The sequence below is a fragment of the Rhinichthys klamathensis genome, unplaced genomic scaffold (assembly GCF_029890125.1).
Source record: "Rhinichthys klamathensis goyatoka isolate OS25496 unplaced genomic scaffold, OSU_Roscu_1.1 h1tg000303l_1, whole genome shotgun sequence".
NCBI lineage: Eukaryota > Metazoa > Chordata > Actinopteri > Cypriniformes > Leuciscidae > Rhinichthys > Rhinichthys klamathensis.
Window position 1 is genome coordinate 3,954,544 of NW_026606822.1, and position 22,325 is coordinate 3,976,868.

Consider the following 22,325-nt stretch of genomic DNA (forward strand, 5'->3'; position numbering starts at 1 on the left):
CTTTTTTATTTCTATTCGGTGGCGGAAAAAAGCTTCCATATAAAACTTTACTTAGTATTCCTTACATACTCCAAACTTTATAGTTTTATTCCTATCTACTATGTTCTAAAGATTTTTACAGAGGGGTTTGTCAATTATCATTGACCTGATTTATATAACATTTTATTCCTAAAAACACGGTGAACTTTGCTTTTTCTGGCTGTTGACAGTATTTTCCGATTTATGGAGTGGTATAATAAGACCCAAAACCCCATCTGTAAAAATCTTTCAATCTAATATGTCTACAAAATCAAACAAGATTTGTCCAATGTACAGATTTCTGTTCTGGAAAAAACATATTCAATGTTTGAATTATCTCTGAGTTTGCCTGTAGTTTCTCCCTTTAATGGTTTAAGAGTGTTAAACAGACACACAAGTGTTTTTAAAAGAGTGCAAGTTTATATCGGACCTTTCCAAGCACAGTTATATTTTATACTTAGAAAACTTTCTTAAATTTTTCTTGGTTTCGCTGTTGTGCAAAACCCAGGAATAATCTCCAAAATAAAGCAAGAAAAGTGTAGGAGGGTTTGTCAGTTCATATAGTTCTGAGTTCGCTATCTCTCTTATACTGGATGGACAAACTGATAGACGAGTCTTTGCGAGACATCTGGCTTGCGGATGATGCCCTTCTTATAGTACTGCCGAATAGAGCGGCTGAGTTTGTCATAGTTCATAGCCGGACGGTTCTTCCTCAAACCCCAGAGACGTGCCACGTGAGCAGAGTCTTCGATCTTGAAGATCCCTGTGAACACACAGATCCGTATGGCATCAGGTAAGAAACTTTACTAACAAACCAAACATAGCATGAGACATAAAGGGTGTTTTTGCAGTGATGCTATACAATCATCATATTGGGTTCCTCAAATAACCTTTCAGTAAGCAGTTTCATTTCTTCTTAGTATGAAGAACATTTTAAGAGTCTAAAGAAGCACTTTAAAGGGTTAGTTCACCCAAAAATTAAAATTCTGTCAGTAATTCTCGCCCTCATGTTGTTCCATCCAACCCCGTAAGACGTTCGTTCATCTTCGGAACACAAATTAAGATATGTGATTAAATCTGACAGCTGTCTCACTCCTCCATAGGCTTCTAAGGGATCGAAACTGGCCAGCCCAGAAAAGTTATTAAAGACATCGTTAAAATGAAGGGTGTCACGATTTCGATCTTAAATCGAAATCGATCGAAATTAAAAAAAAATCGAATCGATCGAATTAAAAAATGGAATCGTCGATGCTGCCACGCCCCCATGTCACGTCCGGTCGGCATGCCAAGCGGGAAAAAAACATGCGTGTTCAGGGACGGACTGGGACTAAAAAACGGCCCTGGACTTTGACTAGGCCCGGCCCAAAGCAATCGGCGCGCGGAAACTCGACAACAACAACAACAATAACCTGCTGCCTGGCATGAGTGTCACAAGACTTTAATTGTGGCTCATAATACTATACCTAGCTAACAGCAAATTATACAATCTATTCCATGCTGTCTTAAAATGAATTTATTAATAATCTTAATTAATTTATGCAGTAATTAATCTTAGCTACTGCACAAATAATAATACCACATCTAAATGAAAATATAGGCTACACCATTACAAATGTAACTTCTGTATTCAAAATCTTCAAAGTTTGTAAGCATTAACTGTAACGTTACCAACATTTTTAAAAGTAAAAGCACAACATATTTCTTAATATTAGCTACTGCATGTGGCATTTTACAGCTAAAATGTTGAAGTTTAGCTGTTTTAACTACTGTAATCATTAAAAATGTAGCAAGCTGAATATCACTTCCTAACATCATCCCTAGCAAGTAACTTGCAAAGTAATTTCTGATTAATTAGGTTCGTCAGTAGAGATAAAAGCCCACCCGCACTTGATTGGTTGGATCCTTATATGCGCTTCGTGAGGCACACGCGCATACTAGCACACACACGCAAGGTCTCTAGCTCGCTCCCTCTCTCTGCCGTGCGCGCGCTACGCATGCGCACTCTTATTCGCTCTAGATTCCGAGAGATTTTAACTAATTTGCGGGCATCGGTGAGCGCTATAAATATGCGGGGAACTTCCGGGAGACTTGGGATGTCTGTGACTGCGTGTGTGGCGGGTGGTGGGCCGGTGGGCCGGCCCGCCGGCCGTCCTGGAGTACCGGCCGTTCTGTGATTCTCCAGATCACACAGATGGCCAGTCCGCCCCTGTGCGTGTTGAAAAGCTGCGAGTCTATGGTCAACCTCCTCTAACTTAGCTACAGCCAAAAGATAGCATGTAGGGCTGTGAATCTTTGGGTAGGCAGCGAATCGATTCGATTCACGATTCATAGGTTTTCGATTCGATTCAAGAACGATTTTTCGCAAATTCAGAAAGATTCGATTCAATGCGATTCACATTAAAATTCGATGCTATTCGATTAATTCGATTCGATTCTTAATTTTTTATATGCATTCATAGGATTATTTAAATGCTTCCCCCAATGGGTCTTAGTCAGGGTGTGAATTATACAGCTGCCTTCGGGGGTCAGAGGGTGAAAAAAAAAACCACATTTTGTCTAATTGTTAACGTTAGTCCATGTTAGTTTTTAATGAATCTATTATTATAAAAAATATTTCCAAAGCCTATAAATTAGCATTTGTAAAAATGTAAACCAAGATTTAAAAAGGCTTTAAAAGTATAGTTAGTTCATCATGCAAACTATTTTGTAGGAATGGATACACAACCTTAAAGTGTTCCTGGTACATTAAACATCCTCCATTGTGAGACTAAAAATACCATGAACTTTCCCATCCCAACTAAACCTTAACTAACGTTTCCTCATGGAATAGCTACTCGACTGATTGTCCTTGTGATTCTGAAAGAAAACGCGCCGGCTGTCTACTTGTGCTATATTAACGATTACGAATGCAACTTTAATGCGCATCTGATTGATGGATAAACCACGCGCTCTTATTTCAGTGTAATTAATGTTGTAGTTATTTCATCAGTTCAGTTTAACGACATTAAGTTACATTTCATTCATCATTCATGATTAATTGGAAGCGTGTGCATTTTAGACACCTATTATACGTTTTCTCTTTCCATGTAATAAATGCGCACCCTTGAATAAGTGGGGTTTTACTTTAACTGCTCAGGACGGGTATGACCCATTTCCGTAAAACTTCAGTAGCCTATCTTATCTTAAAGAAAATAACGGTGACGTTTCCACGCAACGAACGCGTTGTTTCATAGCAGTGACCGCGCAATGACAGCTTTATCGATGGCTTGCTTTCTCGATAGAGAGCTGTCATCTGCTCATGTGAACACCTGTCCTGAGGAGAGCTCAAACACGGACTGCTCAAAAATCTGTAGATGAGAGCTATATGGGACCGAGCGCGAGCGAAATCCAGTGAAAGATGGTAAGAGTGCAGCGAGTATGTGAGAGCTGTGAGGACGCGAAATGACGCCGCACAACGCCTCATTAATTCGCGCATGTAGTCATTTAATGTTTATATGTTTTAAAGCACTGAATCGATATAGAATCGCAAATTATTCGATTCTTAGCATTTTAAATCGAATATTGACCGAAATAAACGATTCACGATTCGAAATACATGTTTCAAGATCGATGCATATGCATCGTCAGGATTTGTAATCGATGCATTGAGAAAACGAATGAATCGTTACACCCCTAATAGCATGGCAACTGCAGATGCAGGAGACCCATCGACAGAACTTGAACCCCCTCCTCTTTCATTGAAGTCGCAGGTGTGTATGTTTTTTTGGATTTCCAGTGAGTTATGTTGACAACGTTCGCGCTTCAAAAAAGCCACAGTTTACTTTGCAGACATCCCAAGTCTCGCGGAAGTTCCTGGAGTCTCCAGGAAAGTTTCGACTTTAAAAAAATAAATGTAAAAATCGAGAATCGAATCGAACCGTGACCTTAGAATCGAAAATTTTATCGAATCGAGGATTTGGAGAATCGTGACACCCCTAGTTAAAATAGTCCGAGTGACTACAGTGGCTCAACCTTAAGTTTATCAAGTGACGAGAATACTTTTTGTGCGCAAAAAACAAACAAAAATAACGACTTTATTCAACTATTCATTTCCTTCTCTGTGGGCCGTGAGATTTCACGTCGTGTAACTGCGCAGCGCTTCTAGGTTGCACGTCACACGCAGGCTCACTATTGGCCGACGCTGGTCATGTGGGTGATGCGTGTGACGTACAATAGTTGAATAAAGTCGTTATTTTTGTTTGTTTTTTGCGCACAAAAAGTATTCTCGTCGCTTGATAAACATAAGATTTTAACGATGTCTTTAATAACTTTTCTGGGCCGGCCAGTTTCGATCCCTTAAGAAGCCTATGGAGGAGTGATCCAGCTCTCAGATTTAATCAAAAATATCTTAATTCGTGTTCCGAAGATGAACGAAAGTCTTACGGGGTTGAACAACATGAGGGAAAGTAATTACTGACAGAATTTTCATTTTTGGGTGAACTAACCCTTTAAACAAAAGAATGTTTTGTAGAATGAAAAGATTCCATGGAACCATTGATGCCAATAAAGAACCTTTATTTTTAAGATTGTAGTATGGTGGTATTTTTGGAAATACCTTGGAGTACCATAGTTTTAAGCATCCTTTTTTCTGTCCCATCATCAGCATCCAAGACTGCCATTATTGTGTATCTGTATTGTGCAGAAGAGCTGCTCACCTTTGTCTTTATTCAGCCAGCGGATGCAGCGTCCGTAACTGTGGGGTTTGAGGAGAAGTTCTCTGAGGAACTGCCACAGGTGGATCGGCTGACCAGAACAAGACGAATCTGCTTCTGACCACAGCTCTTCACCTTCTGCAAGACAACACACACGGACATGGTCACCGCACTTTTCCAAGTAAGACATTTCTGTTGGAAAATGTAGTCCTAATCCTATCACCTAAACCTAAGCTTAAAGGGATAGTTCACTTTGAAATTAATTTTTGGTATGTTTTAGCTTACCTCAAGGGCATCCAAGATGTAGGTGTCTTTGTGTCCGCAGTAGTTTCAATTTTGATATTTTTAGGTCAAACCGTTCTTGTCTGTCAGTCATATAATGCAGGTCTATGGTCACCACCTCAAAGAGCATGCACAGAGAAGTCCAAATTAAACATGATTTAATGACTCGTAAATGTAAGTACACATTGATGGCCTAAGACACGAAACGAGCGGTTTGTGTGAGAAAACGAACAGTATTTATATCGTTTTTACCTCTTGGAACCACAGCCACGTCCAAGTGATCTGAGGGCGCGGGCGCTTCGGTCTACTGTTCGAAATACTGTTCGTTTTCTCACACAAACCGCTCGTTTCGTGTCTTAGGCCATCAATGTGTACTTACATTTACGAGTCATTAAATCATGTTTAATTTGGACTTCTCTGTGCATGCTCTTTGAGGTGGTGACCATAGACCTGCATTATATCCTCCTGGGACCCAAGAATAGACTTTTGTCCACTGTAGTGGACATTATATTTTAGTGAATTTCTCTGACATCATACATGTCACATGACACAACCTGGGTGTCCTGTAAAGAGCACATTCAGGACTTTTCAGAGATACCAAATGTTTGGAGGTTTCACCATGAAAACAACTTCTCCTTGGTCTTTAAAAATGTCTGACATTAATTTAGTGATCAAATGTAGCATTCTTATGGAAATATGATAATATAGTGTAATTATAATATAAATTGGACTACTTTTCAAATTGTATTTCATAAAACAACATCTCAGGAAAATGTTAAGGGGTTTCAAAAAAAAAAAAAACTTTCTGTTACAGAACAGGGCATTGATTTCAAACGTGTCCACTGTAGAGGACATCAGGACTAAAATCATGTTTATCAGGCATTCTGGGAGACACAACAAGTGAATATGGAAATAAATTATACATCAATATTCCTATGAAATGTTAGATATTATTATTAAAATGTTGCCAATTATTACTCCAATTATTACCCTTTATTCTTTCATTAAATGTTGCTCCAAGAACACATTAATGTGCAAATTAGATACAGTGTATAGATACATTGCATTGAATGGGAATATTAACTTATGGCCATTTTACCCACATATTGCAAAAAGTAAAATGGTGTATCAATTCATTCCATTATTTCTTTCATAACATAGTTGAGAATGATCTTTATACAAATTTTGGTTGAAAAAATCCTGAAACCCCAAAATGTATTGGTGATTGAAAAAAAATCCCATTGTTTTTGCCTATACATATCATTTCATGTCATTTTATTTTTTAAACAACTTAGTCCTGGCGTCCACTACAGAGGACATAGCATAACGTATGAATAAAATATTATTTTATATATATGTTTTTTTTACCATTTGTTTATTGTGCTCTAAACAGTGTGATGACATGGAAAAAAACTAAATTCAAAAAACTTTTTTTTTCTGGGTCTCAGGAGGATATGACTGACAGACAAGAACGGTTTGACCTAAAAATATCAAAATTGACGGAAACAAAGACACCTACATCTTGGATGCCCTTGGTGAATTACACTGATGGAGAAGTGAATTACACTGATGGAGAAGCACCAAACCCTGGGTGTAAGCCGAAACTTGACATCAACTATAAACTTGTCCATTTAATAAAAATACATTCATATTCCATCTAAACTGCAAGCATGTGACACTCAAAAAGCTGTTTCAGTCAATCGTTTCACATCCCTTCATTGATTCTAATGGAGTGTTTGGGTTTGTTTTGTCACATAGTTTAGCGAATACATTTAAAAAAAAAATTAAATCAAGAAAGATCCCGATTAAATCTTGTCTGTTTATGGAAATAATACATTTGCACTAACAAACTGATGTCTGAAATCAGTGCTATTCTGGTCTGCTGTTCTTCACTTTATATGTATAGTGTTCATCCTACAATTACAAAAAGTTATTATTTTTTTATTTGAACATGGACCATGGAGCCGGATTATTTATATACTATTACTGTGTTTATTAATATTTTGAACTAGCTTTTATTTTTATATTTTCATTTACATCAAATTATTAAAGCGTAAACTATTTCTGTTTTGATTTATTTTTATTTAAGTTATTTTTTATTAATTTTAACACTTCAAATTAAACTTATTTTATTTCAGTTATTTGCCCAGGTAACTTTTCACATATTCCCTCACGTTTAAGTTTTTCATCTAATATTTACATTTGATTCTATTTTAGCTTTGCACGACAACAGCGTTTTTGGGGTTTTTCTGAAACCGACACCGTTATCGTCTCTGTGAAAACTACAAAACCGTGAATTTGTGAAATTGCACATGCGTATTACGTGTTCGGTCTACAGGCGCATAGTGTTTCTTTACAAAGTGATCGCACTCTACTGGCCTGGCAGCAGAACACCGCGCTTTTAGACGCTTTTATCAATCCGTGTGAACAGGGATCATTTTGACAACGTTGTCGTGACGTCTATACGCGAAAAACACAAACTTCTCCATTTTTTGGTAAGTTTTAGTTAACAATATCAACACTGCCATGGAAATAACATGGTATATGAATATTGTAAACATTAATATTTGTAAAAGTAGTGATATAAATGTCTCACGAATACCTCTTTTGTTTATTGGCATTAATCGTTCAGATCTGGACAGGTTAATCTTAACTCTTTGCTGTTGTTTTCTGGTCAGTCCATGGTAGATTTGTAAGGTAATGCCATGGTATTGTTCTGTATTTTAGTATCGTCTGTGTAGTTTACAGTGATGTTTCTGACTGATATGAGCATGTGACGTACCTCTCATCCTGGTCTCTCCACCTGAACATTTCTCCTTCATCCAGGCAGCTGAATGCACAAAGAAATGAGAAATACAGCATAAATACACACATGCAAGCGTCCAAGATGACTTCTGAATTTAAAAAACAGTTTCAAACATGCAAAATGGTAATGTCACTGTGAACCACAGCTGCTACAAGTGGTTTTTATTGATTACCTGTAAACATGTTTCATTAATAAACTATGTTAATTGCTTTTACAGTATTTCTTAACTTAAGGAAATGGGTCTTAAAATGCCTTCTACATATAGGGAATAAGCGAATAAATGGTTATTATTCTTCAAGATTAATCTTGAATTCGCTTTTATTTGTTTAATTTTAGTTTATTTTTAGTACTTTTATTGTGTGCTGTATTTCAGTTAATTGCCAATGCAAACATTTAAAAAAAAACATTTTTATAAAAATAAAAATATATATTTTATTCCAGCTTTAGGTAACACTTTATTTTAAGGTTACACGTTACTACATGTACTTACTATAGTAATAACAGTAAATTATGCATAATTACAACTAACTAACTAACCCTTAAACCAAATCCTAACCATAACTCTATAGTAAGTACATGTAGTTAGTTAATATTACTCAGTACTTGAGTACAATGTAACAAAGTATTTGAGTAAGTACAATGTAAAACACGTCACATTAAAATAAAGTGTAACCCAGATTTGTTTTAATTAACATAAAAATTTAACCGTTTTAGTTAACAATAAGAACACTGTGTGTAACACTTTATTTTACAGTGTGAAATGTTACATGTTACATAGTAATAACAGTAAATTATGCGTAATTACTTGCAACTAACCCTCAACCAAACCCAAACACTACCCTAACCCTATAGTGAGTACATGCTGTTAATTCATATTACTCAGTACTTGTAACAATGACACCTTCAAAAAAGTGTAATCCAACACTGTCAATATATTGTATTTCAATATAACAATGTAGTAAGGTTTACTTCCTGATGGGACAATTTCATTCATATTCACACTGAGGAATCATTGTTTGCATGCAGTGCTTAGTGCAAGTTCAGCGTAGACGTAGTACACGCACACTGATCCGAATATTTCACCTGATTTCCATATATCCAGATGTGCGTGTAACGTTTCACTGCACTGTGGAGAACGCTGTCGGAAGTCTTCCTCGCTCATGGAACATAAATCTTTCCCATCCAGGTCTTGGAAGGCCTTTCCCACCTGAGGAAGCCTGTAGAGATGCTCCGTCCACAACAGCCACTTCTGAACGTTCCCACTATTCCACTCCATCGGGTCTGAAAGATCAGATCAGATCCGATTAGAAGTCACTCATCTTGATCGGTCCAACCACCTCTGACAGAGCACACTGTTGGGATTCAGAGCTGTTTGGACAGACTCCAAAATGTTTTGGAAGGTCTTATAGAGAGTTAGTGAAGGAAAGCGGCATTCAGAAGAGCAAACAGTGGGGATGGGTGTTTACGCAAGGTGGTGTGACTTTATAAAGACGCACAATTGAGCATGATACCGCAAAATGATGTGAGTGCGTACATAAAATAAGGGCAGATCAATAAATCAATTGCAATGTGACATGTCACATGCAATTAAAGCTAATTATAAGTTACTTTTAAGATGCATGGCTATTTAAAAACAATATCTGCGAGACATGTTTGAATGTTTGCTTTCTCATCATCGTTATACGGGAGGGGTTTGAATGTCCTTAAGGAAAGTTAGTGCAACAAAGCTCTCGGTACATTAGTGAAACTCTGGAGGATTAGCAGATCCTGGTGGAGATACTTCCAGCTGCCTTCAGGGCCGGCTCAGTCATTCATTGAAACTAACAGTTTCATTCTGACTGTTTGCACGGCTCAATCATAACCCTGAGCCGCCTGTCACTCACATTGACCATAAGAGATTAATGGTGAGCTGTTCATTTGAATAAGTGTCATGATAATATGAGCATGTTATGTTTTAATGCCGCGCCTGTGAATAAGATGTGTCATCATAGCTGTAATAAGGAAGGTGTTTTTTACATAGTGTTATAGGTTGTTTGCTAAATTTGGAAATTTGGCTTTTTGACTTTGAGGATTGAGCTATTTGATTAATATACTTGACCTGTTATTAAATAAATATATGACCTTTATCATATCTTTCTTATTTATATGACTAATATAGCTGCTCTGTTTGAACATAGCCCTTTAAAAATCTAATCTGAATTTGGGGGATTACTTTATGATCTTGTCTAAATTTTTTGCATAAATATCAGATCTTGATTTGTTTCTGTAATATATTAAGACTTGGATAGCTTGGCATAATAATCTGAATCTAATGTGAATTCACAGTATACTTGTATATCAGATGATCAGATGATTTTTTTCTTACAACCTGAATCTAATCTTAATTGAATCTAAATGAATGAACTAGCAGTGTAAATGCTACTCTCGCCTAAACATCTTAATTTAACATAAACATTAAACGCATTAATGTGAAAGTTTTGAATGCAAGACATTTATACAGTTTTGTACACATTTTACAATTTTGCACCAAAAAGATAAATATATACATTATATATATTTATTTATCTTTAATGTTTAATTAATGAAATGTTCAATGTTTTTATGTTCTGAGTTAATATTAAAATTATATATATATAATTTAAATATTTTTAAAAATCCATTTTAATTAATTCATATTAAATTAAATATATATAATTTTTAAAATACACATATTTCTTAAAAAAAGTAATGGAAAAAAAATATTTTATATTTAAAAATGTTTATTTTCTTTTAAAAATGCATATATGTATTTTATATTTAATTAATATAATTAAGAATAAAAAATGTAACATTTCAATTATATATATATATATATATATATATATATATATATATATATATATATTAATTCTTATTTGCATTTATATATATATATATATATATATTATGTAAATATTAAAACAAAAATAATTAAATAATTTATAATGTAAATATTTAATTCATTATTATTAATTTAATTACTTATATATATATATAATTAATATAAATATTTTTTCAAAGTTCAAATAATATTTGTATGTTCTTATAATATAAAAATATACACATAATTTCTTTCTTTCTTTCTTTCTTTCTTTCTTTCTTTCTTTCTTTCTTTCTTTCTTTCTTTCTTTCTTTCTTTCTTTCTTTCTTTCTTTCTTTCTTTCTTTCTTTCTTTCTTTCTTTCTTTCTTTTTATTATTTGAATGGTTCCGCAGCTTCATTAACCAACATAAACGTGTATGTTATCTCACCTGGTGTGATGTTGAGAAGTTTACAAGCTGTTTCGATGTCCTTCAGGACTTCTCCCACTACCAGACTCTGCACCTGCTCTAGAGATCTCTCCTCCACCTGTTCCTCCAGGGTGGGAGACAGCGGCGAGGTTCCCAGGCCGGGGCTGTCGATCACGGGACACTGCTCCGGTTCCTGACACGAGTCCAGCCTGGACCCGGCCTCGGGCGTGGAGGAATCCGGCAGCCTCACCAGCCAGGCTGTGTCCTCGGTGAACAGCATGTCGAAGCAGGACAGGTAGAGTCCCGGATGGCCTCGGTCCGAGCCGTCGAGACGGGGTTTGTGGTCGACCATCTCTGAGGTTTGCACTACGCCATCTTCTCGCTTGAGAAGGGCCAGCGAGCTCTCGGTGAAGCCCGTGGAGCGCGGCGGCTGAAGAACAGCGCTGTCTGTCTGGATTCGGACTGGACTGGACATTGTCTCCTGCAGAAGGTAAAGAGAAGAGACTTTAAATTAAACCAGACCCCTCAATATTATCCAATACAATGAGTATAATAATGCCTGCCGTATACCAGAACCCTCAGCAAACTGCTGGTTCTTGAGCGCTTTGGTTTTCCATAGCCTACCAACTCATCCTATCCAAAGAAAACACTGAGCCTAGGGTGATGCTGTTTCTGTTTTTAAGTGTTTCAGGACAAATGAATGAAGAAAGTCAGTGCAGCATGGGGGAAGCAAACTGGATTTGACTGAGTCACTTACTCATGGGTCACTTGTACAGAATGACGGGTGACACTGAAGCAAAGCAGTCCTCCAAAAGCAGTTTGGAGGACTGCTTTCAAGGTGCCGTCCCCGCTCTCCTGTCTCCTGTGTCAGCATGAGTTTTTAATCAAATTGCAAAGAGGAAAAGATGCTTCAAATGAAGGATGACAGGAGAGGCGGGGTTGGAGCTGATATATATCTCCAGTAGCCAGGAGGTAAAGATACAAAGGTGGGAAGATTGCTTGAAGGAAAGTGTCGGCTCAGATTACAAGTTCACTGGAAGACAATTAATGCTTTTGGAAGCACTGGTAAAAAAAAAACTATAGCCTGAGCCTTCGAGAACCGTCTTTTTAAAATGCTGGATCTTCAAAGAGGAAGAGTCTCATCAAAATGTGTGACTGTTAATAAAATGATTTATATTTACATATAACCAGTGCTGACTGGTTGACGAAAACTATTGAATATCATTTTGGTAATTGAAATAAAGCCAAAATAAAAATTTAATTAAATTAAATTACATAAAATTAAATTAAATACAAAACAATACAATTAAATTAAATTAAATGAATAAATGAAAAACTTAAACTTATTTCAGGTAGTCACCTAAGTTCTTTAAGTTTAAGTATAAAATTACTTAAAACAATTAATAAAAAAAATTAAAGCTAAATAGAAAACTAATAAAAATGGCAAATGCTACAACATAATGACTAAAACTTAACCTGAAAACCGAAAGTATAGTAATAAAAACAAAATTATTAAAAATAAAATAATTAAAATATTAATAAATAATATTTTTACTTTTTTTTTTGAAGAGAATATATGAGTGGTTCTTTACAGATGTGTTGTGGATCCTTGTTCATTGGCCTTTCCTAAAATATAAGTTGTTCTTTGAATAAAGGCTGTGTAACAGTAAAATCTGTCCTGGGGCGTCTATGAAACTCTTCAAGGAATGCAAAAAACAACAACAACAACTGTTAATCTTGACAGAAACAAGGAACATTATAAATCATGAAAGTCTTGTCAGGCCTCCAGATTACATGAAGAACATTGCAGTGAGGAGGAGCTAGGGAAGAACAAAGTGTGATTTAATGTGCCGACTGTAATTTGGACTCGCTAAATCTTTTTAGTGTCAGAGTTGCATTTGTAAAAGTAGAAACAGATGGTTCACAAGTATCTTCAAGAATGCATTAAGAGGATTTGGCAACACTTTATTTCGATGGTCCACTTTAGTCATTCTACTAACTATAAGTAACTTTGCAACTACATGTTAACTAGCAGTCATTAGAGTATTAGTAGACTGTCTGCTTAATATCTGCTAACACTTTATTGTGATGCTCCACCAACAGACTTTCCACTGACTGTAAATGACTTTGCAAGTACATGTCAACTTATTCTACTAACCAATTAGTTAACATGTAGTTGCAAAGTTACTTATAGTTAGTGGAATATCTAAAGTGGACCATCGAAATAAAGTAAGTGAAGATTTTCTCTGCTCTTAAAGAGATAGTTCACCTTAAAAATAAAATTTCAAAATCAAACATTCTTCTTTTGTGTTTTCCAGAAGAAAGCGTCATACAGGTTTGGAACGGCGTGATGGTGAGTAAAAAAAATCATTTTCATTTTTGAGTGAAATTTTCTCTTTAATGTGAACGATGCGAAGTCTGCAACAAGCTCTGTACTGTTTCCCATTTTCACCACATCAAAAAATCTTCCAGCAACCACATTTCTGATTTCTGTATCATCCTCCATTGCCATTTTCCTTCTTTGCACTGTTTTTCGACTTTATATGTTTTATTGATTGCCATAAATGCTTTATTTATAGATCCTGTGAGGGTATTTGTTGGGCATGCAGCCTCCTCTCCTCATAAGTAAATATTCACCCATAATCGTTTGATTTAAAGTTCACTGCACAGATGGAGAGTAAGAGGCATTTGTAGTAATCAGTTGTCATTAGAGCGTATGTCTACAGGACATCCCCATCTGCCACATGTTCTCGGACAGCCTCGTTTGTTTGGACACACCATTGCCGTCATTCATAAAATGGTGAGATTGCTCCACACCCAGCAATAGCAGAGGAAATGAGGTATAAAATGAAAACAATCAGTTTTAAAGGAGGGATTAAAGTGGCGTTAACCTTTTATTGTGTCTCTCAGTGGACTTTTTACTCATTTTAAAAGTAAAATTTGCTTTGTCCCAGACCCTCTAACTTATTTCTTTGAAATTATTCTTTGAAAATGATTCATTTGCAGCTTTACTGTAATCATCAGGAAAGTAATGATCACGAATGCAAACAGAGTTCAGTTCTCTCTCAAAAGACAACAGTGTCATTGTTCAGCTGAAGTCAGTTCAGTGTTGACTCAGTTTGGTTTATTAACTGTGTAAAGTTCATCAATTATGAAATGAGTTCAATGCCGCTATAAAGCATCTCTGGAGAAAGCAGTGATGTCATCATCATCCAGCTCAGTTCAGTTCTCATCTAAAATATTATTAGATCAGATCTTTATTCCAGCACTCAGGATTATTGTTTTAACAGAAATGGTTTGAGGGCGTTTCATTTGTCAAGATTTCAAGTAGTAAACCGTGTCAAACTGCGCCGCTGCTGCTGCATGTGTCACGCTGGACGCAGCGATGGAATGGCAGAGGGTCAGAGGTCAAACCATTTGTCTCTCGCTCTTTCACATCTCCGTATGCAAACACAAACGGAGGCCCCGGACCGTGTCTTTGAAGCTGTCCTGGAGTAAACTCTAAAGGAAATGAAGTTATCCTTCCAGGAATCCCTGTTCTCATCTCCAAACTCCCGCTGTTTTCACATCCCCCTCCCTCTCTTCTCCGAGGAAAATGGTGGAGCGTGATTTTTCGGCCGGCTTAGTTTCAAGTCTGTAACCTAGTGTCCACTCTTGCTCGCAACAGCTTGCGATAAGCCCATTAGACAGGCACATTTAGTGATATTGACTCTGGCCAGTGGAGAAAAAGCAGCGGTGAGGAGATGCAAACACGCTCCCCAGGCGCGGGATTAGGCCTGGGACTGATCCTTAAATGAGTTTGGTTAAAGACTCGAAAATTCATTTTGGAAGGGTTAAGAGCCGCTCCATTTGCCAGGTCAACATCATTCAGTGCTAAATAAGGGGTGGGGTGGGGGGGGAAATAAATGCATTTATGCATTTTATCCAAAAGCGACTCAAATTGCATTTCAAGGTACACATTCATATTGTTATCAGTATTTATATACAACTTTCATGGTAAGTTGATTGATTGAAGTTGATTGAACTGCGTGCTCTATTGCTCTATTTCAGTGTTTGTTGTTAAGTTGTGGATATTTTCAGCAAATAATTTGCTTCGAACATTCAGTTAAACAGCATTAAAGAGGGCAACTGTTATCATTCAACTGAACCGTGTATATGCATTTTAAACACATGTTTTTCGTCCATGCATTAAATGCACGTCCCATAATGCTCAACATATCAAGCGTCCTTTAGGGGGGGCCGGACCCCTCAAACCCTGGCTCACACCAGAAGACACAAGACTGGCCCTTCCCAGCCGTTACATTACTATACTTGTGCTTTATTTATAGTGATGCATGTATGCATGGTGCACTTCTTTAAGAACATACAGGAATGGAAATAAATCATAATAATTAAAGGTAGCAAAAAGTACATTTCATGCCCCCCATTTTACCATTACCATAATCATTGTATTTCAGTAATTTTTGGAAAAAAATGATTAATTTATGCATTATACACTTCTTTAAAAAGCATACAGAAAATAAAATAAATATTAAAGTTAAAAAAAAAATCGTTGCATTATTTTAATGTTAATTACTAGTTTCTTATTTTTTATTTTTTTGTATGTTGAAAAATGTTTCTAGTTTAAACACACGCGCACACACACACATACTCTCACCTAAAGGATTATTAGGAACACCATACTAATACTGTGTTTGACCCCCTTTCGCCTTCAGAACTGCCTTAATTCTACGTGGCATTGATTCAACAAGGTGCTGAAAGCATTCTTTAGAAATGTTGGCCCATATTGATAGGATAGCATCTTGCAGTTGATGGAGATTTGTGGGATGCACATCCAGGGCACGAAGCTCCCGTTCCACCACATCCCAAAGATGCTCTATTGGGTTGAGATCTGGTGACTGTGGGGGCCATTTTAGTACAGTGAACTCATTGTCATGTTCAAGAAACCGATTTGAAATGATTCGAGCTTTGTGACATGGTGCATTATCCTGCTGGAAGTAGCCATCAGAGGATGGGTACATGGTGGCCATAAAGGGATGGACATGGTCAGAAACAATGCTCAGGTAGGCCGTGGCATTTAAACGATGCCCAATTGGCACTAAGGGGCCTAAAGTGTGCCAAGAAAACATCCCCCACACCATTACACCACCACCACCACCAGCCTGCACAGTGGTAACAAGGCATGATGGATCCATGTTCTCATTCTGTTTACGCCAAATTCTGACTCTACCATCTGAATGTCTCAACAGAAATCGAGACTCATCAGACCAGGCAACATTTTTCCAGTCTTCAACTGTGCAATTTTGGTGAGCACTTGCAAATTGTAGCCTCTTTTTCCTATTTGTAGTGGAGATGAGTGGTACCCGGTGGGGTCTTCTGCTGTTGTAGCCCATCCGCCTCAAGGTTGTGCGTGTTGTGGCTTCACAAATGCTTTGCTGCATACCTCGGTTGTAACGAGTGGTTATTTCAGTCAAAGTTGCTCTTCTATCAGCTTGAATCAGTCGGCCCATTCTCCTCTGACCTCTAGCATCAACAAGGCATTTTCGCCCACAGGACTGCCGCATACTGGATGTTTTTCCCTTTTCACACCATTCTTTGTAAACCCTAGAAATGGTTGTGCGTGAAAATCCCAGTAACTGAGCAGATTGTGAAATACTCAGACCGGCCCGTCTGGCACCAACAACCATGCCACGCTCAAAATTGCTTAAATCACCTTTCTTTCCCATTCTGACATTCAGTTTGGAGTTCAGGAGATTGTCTTGACCAGGACCACACCCCTAAATGCATTGAAGCAACTGCCGTGTGATTGGTTGATTAGATAATTGCATTAATGAGAAATTGAACAGGTGTTCCTAATAATCCTTTAGGTGTGTGTGTGTGTGTGTGTGTGTGTGTGTGTGTTTGCTATCAGAAAATTAAGTTAAAGTAGTATTTGTTTTTTCCCCCAGATTTTTAATGATTCCTGTTCTCTCTCAGCATAGCAACAGCACAGCACAGTTCAATAGCAAAACATTACCTATTAATAACGAGTCTCTCCGCTCAATGAGTCTATTAGCTTGTGTTCATGCCGTGCTCATAGTAAACGTCTCTTACTGGAGGAAATGCTCCGTCGACTGCAGGGTTTCAACAACAGCTGCACAATATTAAGCTTGTTCACATCATAAGGACATAAAAGATTTGGTAATCATTACAAGCAATTAGTGCGGCGGCTCCCCGGCATATGACTGAGCTCCAGTGATGTGTCGTACAACGACTGGCTGATTCGTACAAACCAGCAACAGAATCTCCAAAAACACTCTTCAAGGTCAAAATGCTTCCCTACATATGCTCATATCCACGTAAAGTATTTTAACACACTTATCGGAATATCATTTGATAACAAAATGTAAAAACCTTATTGTATCAAATATGATCATATTTTGTTATCTAAAAATGCCATTCAAACATTTTCAAGTATGTCTTGAGTATTCAAATAGTTTTGGAGGTATATGAATATGAATTTTCATTGGAATATAAACATTTTCACAAATGACCAAAATGACTGGCGCTAAATAGTAAGGAAATGATGGGTTTAAAGATCAGAGGAGCTTTAGCTCGTCTTTCACTGATTTGAAGTCAAAATGCAAATTTGTTGCATTACTCAGTGACATTATGTGTCTTTTATGAGGCCGTCATCCATCTTTTCAGACTGTAAAAACATAGAATTTTGCCATAATTTCTTTGCAAACACAATCCTCCCCAGCTGTTTGAACAAAAACTGGCATGGCATGTTTATATGCAAATTGGCATATTAAGTCACTCAACCGCTGACAGCTGCCTTTGATAAGTATCTCTGATCCATTCTGGGATCTTTCAGCCCAAGTGAAATCATAGAGGGGAATTCTTCATGACTCAAGATCACATTAATTCTTCCAGAGCAGGTGTGATGTCCCTGTGCCAGGTTTACTCGGATTATTAGGTTATCTGCTCTTCAATCTCATCATGTAACACTCGGCGGACCAAAAAACTGAAATCAAATATTTCATTTGTAATTAAATATCATTCACTCAAAAATGAAGATTTGGAATTCGTTCCTAATCCATATGAATCCATGAGCAACTGTTTTCCATAAAATAAAAAGGAACCATGATTTTTACTGTCAAGCCACAAAAAGTACTCATACACTATATTTTACATATAAACTCTTAAAAATAAAGGTTCTTTATTGGCATCGATGGTTCCATAAAGAACCTTTATTATCATGCATGGAGCCTTTCCTGTCTATCAAAGGTTCTTTATATTGGAAAAGGGTTCTTTAGATTTTTTAAATGCTTTTTGAGAATGGCAGAATCTTAAGAATTGAACTGTTCAAAAATGGATGCTTCTGTGGCATGACTGTAAAAATCCCCTTTAGGAACCTTTACTTTAAAATGATAGTTCACCCAAAAATGAAAATTATGTCATCATGATCCCCATAAGACTTTTGTTCATCTTCATAAATGAAGATTTTTTTGATGAAATCTGAGAGATTTCTGTCCCTCCATTGACAGCTACACAACTACCACTTTGACACTTCAAAGAGTTCATAACTAATCTATGAATTGTCGGTTTAGTCCAAATTTTCTGAAGAGACTGGATCTCTTTATATGATGAACAGATTTAATTAAGGCTTTTATTCACATACTGTATAAACATTGATCAGCGAACATAAACAGAAGCTCAACCGAACCTGCTTGACGCGTGAGAACAAACTTCTTGAAGAAGCTCAAACGTGATGCGTAACACGAGAATGAACCTCATTGGCTCTTACAGAAGCTCAAACGTGCTGCGTAACATGAGAATGAACCTCATTGGCTCTTACAGAAGCTCAAACGTGCTGCGTAACATGAGAATGAACCTCATTGGCTCTTACAGAAGCTCAAACGTGATGCGTAACACGAGAATGAACCTCATTGGCTCTTACAGAAGCTCAAACGTGATGCGTAACATGAGAATGAACCTCATTGGCTCTTACAGAAGCTCAAACGTGATGCGTAACACGAGAATGAACCTCATTGGTTCTTGCTGAAGCTCAAACGTGATGCGTAACATGAGATTGAACCTCATTGGTTCTTACAGAAGCTCAAACGTGATGCGTAACATGAGAATGAACCTCATTGGCTCTTACAGAAGCTCAAACGTGATGTGTAACATGAGAATGAACCTCATTGGTTCTTACAGAAGCTCAAACGTGATGCGTAACATGAGAATGAACCTCATTGGCTCTTACAGAAGCTCAAACGTGATGTGTAACATGAGAATGAACCTCATTGGTTCTTACAGAAGCTCAAACGTGATGCGTAACACGAGAATGAACCTCATTGGTTCTTACAGAAGCTCAAACGTGATGCGTAACACGAGAATGAACCTCATTGGTTCTTACAGAAGCTCAAACGTGATGTGTAACACGAGAATGAACCTCATTGGTTCTTACAGAAGCTCAAACGTGATGCGTAACACGAGAATGAACCTCATTGGTTCTTACAGAAGCTCAAACGTGATGCGTAACACGAGAATGAACCTCATTGGTTCTTACAGAAGCTCAAACGTGATGCGTAACACGAGAATGAACCTCATTGGTTCTTACAGAAGCTCAAACGTGATGTGTAACACGAGAATGAACCTCATTGGTTCTTACAGAAGCTCAAACGTGATGCGTAACACGAGAATGAACCTCATTGGTTCTTACAGAAGCTCAAACGTGATGTGTAACATGAGAATGAACCTCATTGGCTCTTACAGAAGCTCAAACGTGATGTGTAACATGAGAATGAACCTCATTGGTTCTCACACGTCAAGCGAAGAAGCTTGAGCTTCCGTTTACCACAACTGATGTGTGAGTTGATCAATGTTTATATGCGAATAAAAGCCTAAATTAAATCTGTTCATCATATAAAGTGATCAAGTCTCGTCAGAAAACTTGGACTAAACCGCTCAATTCACATGGATTCGATTTACGATCTCTTTATGAACTTTTTGAAGCGTCAAAGTGGAAGTTATCTGTCATTGGAGGGACAGACATCTCTAATATTTCATCAAAAAGATCTTCATTTGTGATCTGAAGATGAACGAAAGTCTTACGGGTTTGGAACGACATGAGGATGAGTAATAATGACAGAATTCTCATTTTTGGGTGAATTATCCTGTTAAGAGTGCATAATGCTCCAAAAAGTCATGCCAGTTTGGGACAACATGAGATTTTTGGACTATTCCTTTGAGGAAAAATTGACATTTGCTGTAAGCCAACTTGATACAACTCCATAATCAGTTTAGTCCTAGTCACTCAGAACAATGTAACACTTGAGCTCAGTCACAATACCGTGCTTGGCCTCAATAGAAATCAATTGAAACTTTACATTTGCCTTTGGGAATTGAGCTCTTTTCTTCTTCTGAAGGATTTGGACGACAGCCAGAACACAAGTCACTTGCACTTTTCCCTTCAGGGGGAAAAAACAGTCATTTGTGGTTTGCTGGTGGTGGTCTTGAGGACAGCCAGAAGGCATTTGAAAACCTTTCATTTTTGGAGGCGTGTTCACAATTATCTTTCTAAATGAAGAAACATCACATGCGAACGACAGGTGAACTGTGTCAGCTCGAGAACAGGTGCATTCAGAACCATCGGAATTCATATCGGCCTATCAATGAAAGCACATACGATACGAGCTGGTGATAAGGATGATCGCTCGGGTGATGGAGACCTTAAAATACACACATTTACAAATGCATTTAAGTGTTTTGCTGCACAAAAACTGCACAAATGTTCGGACACACGTCCTCATTCTTTAGAGGTCAACAGTCGGGTTCCGGAAGTACAAACTCTATTCAATCTCTCCATAGTGAAATTGATTTTGAACGATAACTTATAAACCTTTAAAGACAGACCTACTGTGAGCTATGAGGTTATTGTAATTTTATATTTCTCCATCATTTTTAATGCTGTTCGCAATGCTTCATGGGATTGTAGTTCTGCCTCCCACTAAAGCCAACAAGTACACAGTCTTTTATCTTTGTCTTTTTGTCCTAATTTCAAAAACTTTTTTGCTTCCGATCAAAGTTTGTAAAGTTGTGTTTCACCTCGTAGCTGATTCACTTGGTTTAACTTTTTTTTAAATCCCTATGTGAAAAGTGAAGACATCCGCAGAAATAGGTGGCACTGTTCAACTCTGTTATGACTGTTTTCTTCATCTTTCAAGTCATGAAAACTATGAATCAACACCAACAGAAATATGGGAATGATGTAGTGACCAAAAAATATCACGCAAATGAAAACAACCTGCAATTTGAGCTTCTTCTCATTCTGGAGGACGTTCATCTACCAACTTTAAGAAGTGCTTTTTAACACTATCGTGAAAGAGGAACTAGTGCGATGATGCTTTTCTGCTCCATGCAATTTTAATTTTTACATTCAAATTTGACTGATAGGCACAATATACGTGTAACCAACTACTCAAACATTCACCCACAAAGGTAATATTCAGTGAAAATGTGTCCAAACTGTTGACTGGTCAGTTTGCTTTTCCATCTTAAGTACACATCAAATACATGTAAGCTGTAATATCCCTTGAAAGAGGGTTGATAGGAGGTCTCAGTGCTGACTTACCTGTCCAGGTGAAGACAGAGTTGCAGGTGCGAACAGGAAGGCCTTTCCTTGTTTCCTCTGGTTTCCGCTTGTTTCTCAAATGTGGGACTAATTCTAGGCCTCAGACTCAACAGGGAACACGACGGGATGAAATTGTGGAGTACCACATTACTAACCTCAGTGACTAATACTGTAGTGACAAGAGTGTGTGTGTGTGTGTGTGTGTGTGAGAGTGAGTGCACCTGATGTGGGTGTGCGCAAGACTTCAAGCTAGAGTGAAGGAATGCCTGCTTCATTCACTCCCGCCGCACTTTTATACACAAGCCTTATTAAGGTGTGTAAACATTGTCCCAGAGCCCCATTCCCAGCCCGAAGGCGTTTGACATGCCTGTCGGTTGTTGTGGACCACTAACCCCCACTCTCAGACGAGGAAAGACACAGTTTCCAGAGAAATTGCTTGATTAAATGTCTGACCTCCACTTTTTAATCTTAAATGACAACAGTTATTAGAAATCATCAGAGGCAAATATGGCAAGATTGCCCACTTGTTTTATGCCTTTTATTTAATTTCAGTCCATTGTATGTGCACAAAATGCACAATAAATACATACTAGTAATTTAATTTAATTTTCAAAATAATTTTAAACCGTTTTAGTTCTTATTTGTAAGTTTTTCTTTTCTTTC

General features: G+C 37.3%; 1 protein-coding gene across 1 annotated transcript; it reads right to left on the reverse strand.

Annotated features, from left to right (window-relative positions):
• Positions 1–416: 416 nt before the first annotated feature.
• Positions 417–21,862, reverse strand: LOC130104053 (SAM pointed domain-containing Ets transcription factor). The gene is made up of 6 exons (XM_056270443.1): positions 21,663–21,862; positions 11,066–11,525; positions 8,881–9,078; positions 7,774–7,821; positions 4,713–4,847; positions 417–781 (listed from the first exon to the last, which is right to left on the reverse strand). Exons 2-6 carry the CDS (start codon positions 11,517–11,519, stop codon positions 603–605), a joined length of 1,014 nt encoding a protein of 337 aa, XP_056126418.1. The 5' UTR covers positions 11,520–11,525; positions 21,663–21,862; the 3' UTR covers positions 417–602.
• Between the last annotated feature and the right edge of the window lie 463 nt (positions 21,863–22,325).